This window comes from Octodon degus, unplaced genomic scaffold (assembly GCF_000260255.1).
Source record: "Octodon degus isolate 3935 unplaced genomic scaffold, OctDeg1.0 scaffold00033, whole genome shotgun sequence".
Classification (NCBI taxonomy): Eukaryota; Metazoa; Chordata; class Mammalia; order Rodentia; family Octodontidae; genus Octodon; species Octodon degus.
In genome coordinates this window covers 16,738,584-16,748,208 of record NW_004524609.1, presented here as the reverse complement: position 1 = coordinate 16,748,208, position 9,625 = coordinate 16,738,584, and the positions used below count along the sequence as shown (strand labels likewise).

General features: G+C 47.1%; 1 protein-coding gene across 4 annotated transcripts in view; it reads left to right on the top strand.

Annotated features, from left to right (window-relative positions):
- The first annotated feature begins 2,553 nt into the window (after positions 1-2,553).
- The window catches only part of St6galnac1 (ST6 N-acetylgalactosaminide alpha-2,6-sialyltransferase 1), a 23,516-nt gene continuing 16,444 nt past the window's right edge, over positions 2,554-9,625 (top strand). For 3 of the 4 annotated variants that reach the window (XM_023714131.1, XM_004630214.2, XM_023714132.1), the window contains exons 1-3: positions 2,554-2,794; positions 3,554-3,757; positions 3,881-4,190. In XM_023714131.1, coding sequence (XP_023569899.1) covers positions 4,060-4,190 — 131 coding nt within the window. In that variant the 5' untranslated portion in view covers positions 2,554-2,794; positions 3,554-3,757; positions 3,881-4,059. The remainder of the gene's footprint in view (positions 2,795-3,553; positions 3,758-3,880; positions 4,191-9,625) is intronic. The other variant, XM_023714130.1, reaches the window with a different exon arrangement.

The window sequence follows — 9,625 nt, the reverse complement described above, 5'->3', positions numbered from 1 at the left end:
TTTTTTTTGGCGGAACCAGGGATTGAACTCAGATCCTTGTGTTTGCCAGTCAAGCGCTTATCCTACTGAGCCATTTCCCCGGCCCCTGTACTCAGTGATTTAAAGGTAACTAAATGCAATGTTTTAACCATTGTTACCCTCTTATTCTCTTGTTTTGAAATTGTGTTGTTTTTCTCTCTCTTTCTCTCTTTTTATGTATTTTAGTACAGGTCTATAGGGTTGGACACAGGTTAGACTCATAGTCATCCTCCTGTTTTCAGCCCCCCAAGTGTTGGGATTACAGGCGCACACCCCAGAGGCGCGGCCAGCAGGACACACCAGGACCAAACCCAGGTCCCTGAGTCTGCCTAAGCAGGCGCTTTAGTCTGCTGAGCTATCTGGCCTGGCCCTTCTTTTTTTTCTTAAAAAAAAAAAAAAAAAGTGGGCTGGGTCAAGATAGCTCAGAGGCGTAAGCACCTACGCAAGCACAAGATCCCAAGTTTGATTCCCTAGTCCCACATGCCAAGCCAGCCCTGGGACAGGATGTGGTAGCACCCACCTGTAATCCTAGAACTCAGGACGTTGAGCGCGGAGAATCACTACAAATTCAAGACCAGCCTGGGGGCTACAAAAGTGAGCACAAGGCAAGCCCTAACTGCAGAGTGAGACCCTGTCTCTAAATAAATAAATTAAATTAAATGGTCAAGGGTTTAGCTCAGCAGCACAGTGCCTGCCTGGAAGTCACAAGGTCCTGAGTTGGATTTCTGGTACCAAAAAAGAAAAATAATTATATATATTGGATTTCTACATGCCAGTAATGAACATTCCAAATATGAAATTAAGAAAGCCATTCCAAACTGGCGTGGTGGTGCACGCCTGTACTCCTAGCCCTCCTTCCTTTCCTCTCTCCCTCCTTGTTCTTCCCATTTGAATATTTTTGTTCCATTTCCCAATATCTCTTTTATAGCACTCTGAGAAGCAGAGACAGAAAGATCACAAGTTCTAGCTAGATGGAGAGACTTACTTTCCTACAGCTACCTGGTCCTTCCACAAAGTATTCAGCCTGCGGTACCCAGCAACAAACCCTGGTCTTTGAGCTTGTCAGGCAAGTGCTTAGACTGCTGAGCTATTTCGCCAGCCCATTTGTTTTCAGACAGGATCTCTTTGTTGGCCGTGTTAGCCTCAAATTATTCCTAGGTTTAAGCAGTCCTCTCGCCTCTGCCTCCCAAACAACTGGGACCACAGGTACAGGAGCCTGCTCTCAGTGTACGAATTATTTTGACCTAATTATTTTGAGAAAGAGCAGCCACAAGAGAAGCTCTGAAAACAGAGGGAAAGTTACATTTATTATTATTATTATTATTATTATTATTATTATATTTCACTTTTTAAATGTAGTTGGTACAGGGTCTCACTACGCAGCTCGTACTCACAGTGATCCTCCTGCATTAAGCCCCCCGCGTGCTGGGATTACAGGCATGGGCCACTACACCCTGGATTCCGCAGCCGGCTCAGCCTGTCCTGGGGGCGGTGCTGGCCGGGCAGGTGACGCCAGGAATCCTGCAGTGGTCTCTGCGCTTGCCTAAGCAGGCACTTTACTTGGCTGAGCTATCTTGCCAGCCCCCAAAAAGTTACATGTATAACCTCCAGTCATAGGGGTGTCTCCCTTTCCGTGCTGCAAAGAGAGCTATAACCGAATGTAACTCGAGTTCCTACCCGTGAGAAGCAACAAACAGAATTTAGATCTGTATAACCACCCATCACTTGCCTCTGCCCAACCCTATTCTTGCCTTTTTTTTTTTTGCAGAACCAGGGATTGAACTCAGGCTCTTGCACTTGCCAGGGAAGCGCTTATTCTACTGAGCCATCTCCCAGGCCCCTTTCTATTGTATTTGAGACAGGGTCTTGCTGTGTAGTTCAGGCTGGCCTTGAACTTGTAATTCTGTAAGATATGCTGTCAGAATTTTGATTGGAATTGCATTAAAGCTAGATAAGTTTGGGAAGTATGGCCACATACAATTCATTGTATTGGGTTTTTCTGCCCAAGAGGAACGGATCTCTTTCCGTTGTCTGATATCTTCTTTAATATCCTTTTTCAGAGTACAGTAGTTTTCAAGAAGTCTTTTACATCCCTTGTTAGATTGATTCCTAGGTATTTCATTTTTTTGGATGATATTGTGAAAGGTATTGTTTCCCTACTTTCTCACTAGGTGAGTTTGTTATTTGTGTCCAGGAAGGCTGCCAATGATTTTTGAGTGTTGACTTTGTATCCAACTATGCAACTGAATTTGTTTATTAAATCTAGCAGTGTTCTTAGTGGCGTTTTTGGGATCTTCTATGTAGAGTATCAGGTCATCTGCAAATAAAAATAATTTAACTGCTTTCTTTCTTATTGTTATTCCTTTTATTTCTTCTCTTGTATAGTTACTCTGGCTGTCTCCAGATCTATACTGGGTAACAGTGGTGACAGTGGACATCCTTGTCTTGTTTCCTGAGGATTTTCTCTCAACGATTCTAAACTGCATATAAATTTTCACAGCTTATTGGCTGGTGGTGTATAAAGAAGCATAGTAGCCTTGCGCTGGAACCAGGAAATGAACTCAGGATCGGCCCCCACACTCCCAGGCCTTCAGATGTCTGAGTTCAACGCACTGTACTGTGGAGATCGCCAGCAGCAGCCCAGTGCAGGTGCTCTCCGGAGCTCAGCTGCCCCTCCGAGCCTGCAGATATTGGACAGCACTGACCCCAGTCCCTTTTTCTGAGCCCGGGCTGACAGGAAAGGGACACCCTGCTCGGGTTGTACTGGTTGTTGATGGTAAGCAAAAGCCTCCACATGTGCTTTTCTTTTGCCCAGCATCGGAAGTGGGCACTAGGTGGAGGAATGTGAGTGCACCTGCCAAGAGCCTAGGAGTGCTGAGAGTGAGGGGTGAGTCAGGCGAAGAGAGTTGGTTAAGGCTTTGCGTAGAGAAAGGGAAGCTGTGCGTTAGTAGCGGAGCATGCTGCCGGGTGTGGGCAGAACACTTCAGGGCACCAGGAGCACTATTTTTTTTTTTTTTTGGCCCACCCTGTAGGTGGGGCAGGTGGGACACGTGGGGCATGTGGTGCCGATCGAACCAGGGTCCCCTGCGCTTGCCTAAGCTTACCTAAGCAGGTGCTTTAGACCACTGAGCTATCTCACCAGCCCAGGAACATTCCTTTTTTTGTATTTTAGGGAAGGGTCTACAGGGTCTCACTACTAGATCGGACTCTAGTGATCTTCCTGTTTACTGCCTCCCAAGTGCTGGGATTACAGGCGCCCACCACCACCCCCAGTCTCAATTGCCGCCTCAGCACCCCCTGGGGGTGGGGCTAGCAGGGCAGGCCCGGGGATGGGACCCCTGCCCCTGCGCCTGCTTTAATCCACTGAGCTATTTGGCAGCCCCAGGAGCACTATTTTTAGGAGCAGCAGGACTTTCTGGAGGCTGCTTCTCTGACTCTGCTGCTTTCTTGAAATCTAGAACACAGATCTTGGTTTTATGGCTCTGCGTTGTCCGTTTCCCCCCAAGAATCCACACTGTTTCTCTTCCTTCTGCAGAGTAAATGATTTCTCAGGGCCGCTGCTGTTCCCTGTAGGAACGTGAGCCCCGGCTGGCCACAGCTCACTCCACGCCTGGGCACCTGCAGGCTTGCCCAGCCCGTTTCCTCAGCTGTGAAATGGGGACACGAGAACATCCTGCTCCTGGAGTGGCCTTGGAACCACAATGGTTCCGGTGAAGATAAGGCAAGAAAATTGAGTAAGGTGCACATAACTTGTTTCTCGTAAAGTTCTATATCCAGAAATTGGCTTCAGAGACCAAAAGAAAAAAAAAAAAGGTGAACTTGTTTGAACAAAAGGAGTTTCTCTTTCTTTAATCCTCAACAGCCTGTAAGACTTCCTAGAGCAGCGAAGGTGGCTCCTCCTTTCCTGCCCTGGCAGAGACTGACCCACCCCAGAGCCGGGGAAGGGTGTGCACTCCGGCTGGCACACAGCAGCAGACCATCGGCCCCTGCCTTGGGCCCTGAGATTGGCAGAAGTGTCCCTCGAGGCCCCAGTCCCCCACCATGAGGTGCTGTCCACGGAGACCCTTTCACCTGGGCCAAGGTGTCCTGTGGCCCCTGCTCTTGGCTCTGCTCATCTTCTTCGTCTTCACCGTGCCCTTCTTTATCAAGGAGCCTAGCACAAAGCCTTCCAGGTAAGACTCAGACCCTGGACTAATGCTTCAGATTTCATGAGAGGAAACTGAAGAAATCCACAGTCCAGTGTAGCCTGGGGAGCTCTGCTGGCCCACCTCTTTGTCCTTGTGAAGGTCGGGGCGGGGGGAGGGTCAAGGATGCCACTGAGAGCCACAGGGCAGGGCCAGTGATGAGCAAGCTTAGGGGAGACAGAGGTGGCAGTGGGGACCAAGGCACAGCGTGAGAGGACTCGCAGGCAGACGCTCAGAACTCAGGTTCCAAGAACGCTCCACAGAGAGCACAGGGTTGAAATGAGGTCATTTCCCCTCTGGGACTACAAGTGACAAGAGCAGTGTTAGCTTCCCCACACCATTCTCCATGTCCCAAAGCGAAGGATTATCCTGGGTATTCCATTTACTTCCAAGTTGTACCCTAAAATATTTGTCAGTAAAAGGGGAGACCTCATACTTAGGCCATTTTCCAATCTGCATCCCAGGTTAATCCTCCCCCAAAAGACCTACTTGACCGTTCTTCCTTTGAAAAATAAACGCACTTCCACCAGGGAGAGCCCCTTTTCCTCGTAGACTTCATTTTTTAAAGCATTGATTTTCTTACTACTTTTTTTTTTTTTCCATGAGCCATTCAGTCCTTTATCATTCTTATGACTTGAAAGGAACAGAAGTTTTCATAGAGTTAAAATCAAAAAGCAAAGGAAGAAGTGAGGGTCTCCCATTGTCCCTCGCCTCAGGCCACTCTTAGTGCTTTGGTATGAATAGAATTTTATGTCATCGCTACAGCTGATGCTTCCAGAGCGCTTGCTCTGCCCCAGGCCCTGTCCAGAGTGCCTGATAGACACGCACTCACTAATTTTCATGATTCTGAGATTACTGATGCCAGAATAATTAAGTCCTTCAGCTCCCTGGCAGTACATCCGAGGAGCAGGGCTCAAAGCTGGGCCTTTAGATCCTGTGGCCTGAGCGTCTTACCTTTATGTTAGATAAGCCCTTATTCTACATATCCTGCTGTAATACTGCTCCTCAGGGTGAAAAAAAAAAATTTTTTTTTTAATTTTTGGTGGAACCAGGGATTGAACTCAGACCCTTGCGCTTGCCAGGGAAGCGCTTATTCCACTGAGCTGTCTCCCCCGGCTCCCTCAGGGTGAGTTTTTAAATCTCACTATGCCAAGGGCATTTTTTCCATGGTGGTACATATGAATAGATTTCCTCCTCTTCCTCCTCCTCCTCCTCCTCCTCCTCTTCCTCTTTCATCTTTTTTTTTTTTTTGCCAGTATTGAGGATTGAATCCAGGGCACTCTGTCACTGAGCTGTATCTCTACTTTTTTTAATTGTTTTACTTTGAGCCAGGATCTCACTCAGTTAGTCAGTCTGGCTTCAACTCCACAACCCTCCTGCCCTGCCCTCCCAATAGCTGGGACGACAGGTGTGAGCCCCTGCACCCAGTCTGAGTCCCTTCCTTCATGCAGCTGCATAGCATTTTGCAGAACAGATAAGGTTTAATTAACCAGCCTCTAGTGATTGGCCTTGGAGGGCCGAAACTATGCGTAGGCACTTGCGCTGCCAGTAAGTAGTCATAGTTCAAAAATGCACTTTTTTTTTTTTTTTTCCTGCGGAACTGGAGATTGAACTCAGGCTCTCGTGCTTGCCAGGGAAGCGCTTATTCCACTGAGCCATCTCCCCAGTTCCCAAAATGCACTTTTGTAAACATTTCTGTGGCTAACTTGAAGCAGAAATACCAAGACAGCCGATATATTCACCTGAGATCTTGATGGATACTGTAGTGTCACTGTCCCAAGAGGCCACACAAATGGGTATGAGTGATAACTCTCTTCTATGGCAACACCATCGTCGTCATAGGTTACTGTTAATGTTTTTAGTTATTTATTTTGTTTTTTTGAGATAGAGGCTCATTATGTGGCTCAGATTGTCCTTGAGCTCATATGTAGCCCAGGCTGGCCTTGAACCTACAGCAATTCTCCCGCCTTAGCCTCCCAGCTGCTGGGATTAGAGGCGTGCAACACCACACTCAGTGTGCATATTTCTACACATCACAGAGAAGGCCTTTAAATAAAATTGTCTCTCTCTCCCTTTATGGTCCTTATACTTCACGCGCTGTTTAGATAGGCTGGTCTTACTCCAAAGTTGTACAAACCTTCTTCTATGTTTCCTATTAATATTTTTCTGCTTTTTTTAATGGGGGGGAATATGTATTTAGAATTAGCCAACTGGATGCAGTTTAGGTGATCCCAATTTTGATGGCAACATCCAACGCATCATAATCAGGAGCCAGTCGAACATATGCCTTCTTCTCTCCGTCAGGCCTGATTAGGGTACTGACTTTGGCAACATCAATGTCATAGAGCTTCTTTACAGCTTGTTTGATCTGGTGCTTATTGGCTTTGACATCCACAATGAACATGAGTGTGTAGTTGTCCTCAATCTTCTTCATGGCTGACTCTGTGGTCAGGGGGAACTTGATGATGGCATAGTGGTCCAGCTTGTTTCTCCTGGGGGTGCTCTCCTGAGGTATTTGGGCTGCCATTGGAGTCGCAGTGTCTTGGGAAGGCAGGAGGTGGGTGACATTCTTCTTTCTGTGGCTGTGGAGGGGCCACAGAAAACCTTTACTTTGGCTTCAGCTTTGGGAGAGGCAGGAGCTTCCATCTTCACTTTTGGCACCATCTTCGTAAAAGCCCTGTGTTTTTAAAACACTTAATAAGTTAATTGAGTAGAAGCTTATTTTATTTTATTGTTTTAAGTACTGAGGACCTCACGCCTGCCAGGCAGGCACTGTGCCGCTGAACTATAGCCCTGGCCCACAGTTTGTTTCTGTGTATGGTGTGAATATGGGTTTATATTTGTTGGGACTCTTGATTACAACTAACAAAAACTGAACTTAATCAAGCTTAGTAAAAAGACAGGGAAGGAAGAGAAGCTTAGACTGCAGGCATCCTACAGAGACCACGGGTGGGAGTGGGCGGTGGGAAGATGACTCCTAGTGTGGGGTGCTCCCCACCCTGTGGTGCCATAGGCCCCAGAGCTAAGGGGTGGATGTAAGTAGAGATTTCCAGAGGTGAAAGGCATCACTGGTGTCCATAGTGTGAGCCCCTGGGAAGGACACCGCCCAAGCCCAGGTCTTCACAGCCCCAGGGTCATGCAAGGGCACCAGGCGCTTGCTGTGACATGTGCTGAGAGGAAGGGGCATCAGAGCCCCAGGACAGCCCAGATCCCCACCGCAGCAAAGGGACATTGAGTGCTACTGGGCAAGGGCAAGGAAGGTCCTAGGAAGAACCACGGGAGGGGAGCCTCAGAGCAAAGGGGGGCCCCTCCCCCCCAGAGGCGGTGACACGGGCCTGCTGGCACTGGAAGAAGCTGACTGAACTGTGAAGGAAGCAGGAATAATCTCCCTTATCCAAAATGCAAGCCAGATGGACGCTGGAGTAATAATTCCAGAAGTTAAGATTTGAGGGGGTGTATGGCTCAGGGATAGAGCCTTTGGCTAGCTGCAGGAGGCACTGGGTTTCATCCCTAACACTGGGAAAAAGTGGTAGGAAGAGAAGACGAAAAAGGAAAAAAGGAAGGAAGGAAGGAAGGAAAGAAAGAAGGGAGGAGGGATAGAAGGAAGGAAGAAAGGAAAATAAAAAAGAAAGGACAGTTTTCTTAGTGCCTGGCCAAGACCCTTACTGCCCGCACCCTCTCTGCAGTTGCCCAACCTCCCTCTCACTTCTCATCTCCCCCACCCCACTCCTGGCAGCTCAGGACTGAGCTGAGAGGGTGGCCGAAGGGCTTTAAACAGGTGGGACACCCAGAGCTATGAACTGGATTAGACTGAATGTATGTGTGTGTACATATGTGTGTGTTTATAAGTTTGTTTGTTTATTTATTTACTGATTGGAACCAGAGATTGAACCCAGGGTCTTTACACCGAGCTGCAACCCCAGCCCCCTATTTATTTACTTTGAGACGCAGGCCGGCTAAACTATTAAACTGCCCAGGCTGGGCTTGAACTTGCGATCCTCCTGCTTCAGCCTCCCAGAGTGCTGGATCCTCGGCCTGCATGACTACACCCAGCTCGTAAGTTTTCTTAGAATGAGATTTTTCTTTTCAGTGCTGAGAACAAATAGCAACTCTCCAACACTGTGCTACTGAATTCTCATTCTCAGATTCTAATTGATTTCTAAGTGTCAAAAGTGCCCCTAACGTTATGGAGTCTAAGACGTTAAAGGATAGGAAAAGGGACACACGCTGCTACTGCTTAATAAACTGTTTATGTAAGTTCTGAAATGGAATTTAAAAGGAATGTTCTTGAAATGGCACTGCAGAATTTACCAAGTCAGACTCAGACCCAAAAGGAAGTGGAATCTGTGGGCAGGACAGCAGCAGGGTGAATGAAGGAGGTCAGCACGCTGGGGACTTTCGGCCAGAGAGGTGGCCTGGCCAGACTGGTATTTTAAAGATAATCCAGGGGACAGAAGAATTTTCTAAGTGGATAATCATGACATAAGAACCTCTGGGAGGAGGAGGAAGTGGAAAATTAGGACGTAGTTTGAGATGTTGAGAGGCTGAGGGAAGAGTAGGACAAGCTAGAGGCAGCCTGAGCGGCAGACTGAGACATCTCAAAATAAAAAAGTGAGAAGGTCTGGGGATATAGCTCCATACTCTCTGGTTTCAATCTTCAGCACAGACAGACAGACAGACAGACAGACAGACAGTTATTTTGAAGAAGTAGAAAGAAGACAGGAAGAGGCAAAAGTGACCAGAAATTTTGCAATTTAGAGACTGGCCATGGTACATTCTTCTCTCGGGTCACTTGGGCAATAAACCAGGTAGAAAAGGGAGCCGTAAACAGTGTACTCTGAGTCCTAATCAGGGCGGCATCATCTATTTTTATGACAGGTTATTATCAATTCAGAGGTCCTTTAAAGCAACCTCTTCCCCAGAAACTTTTCTGTGCATTGTTTTGTCTTTTACAACTGTTTTCCAAGATTAGGACATTTATTCCTTTTCAAATATGACAAAAATTAGGCAGGCATGGTGGTGCATATCTGTAATCCCAGCATTTGGGAGGCTGAGGCAGGAGGATCGCTGCAAGTTTGGGCCAACCTGGGTCCCATACCATAGTGGATAGGAGGCCAACCTCAACTACAAGCAAGCTTCTGACAAAAAAAAAAAAAAAAAAAAAAAAAAAAAAAAAAAAGAAAGGGCTCAAAAAAAAAAAATTAAGGCTATTTCCACTCTTCCTAGAAATAGCAAAACAGATATTTGAATGTACGGAATTTTGGCTGCAAATGGCATTTTCCTGCTACCTTAAAGAAGCTTTAAGGTCTAATGGAGGAGAGACATATAAAGTAGAAAAATGTGACAAAGACTGGGGACACAGCTAAGGGGTAGAGTATTTGCCTGGTATGTGGGAAGCCCTGGTCTCCACCCCCACACTGCCA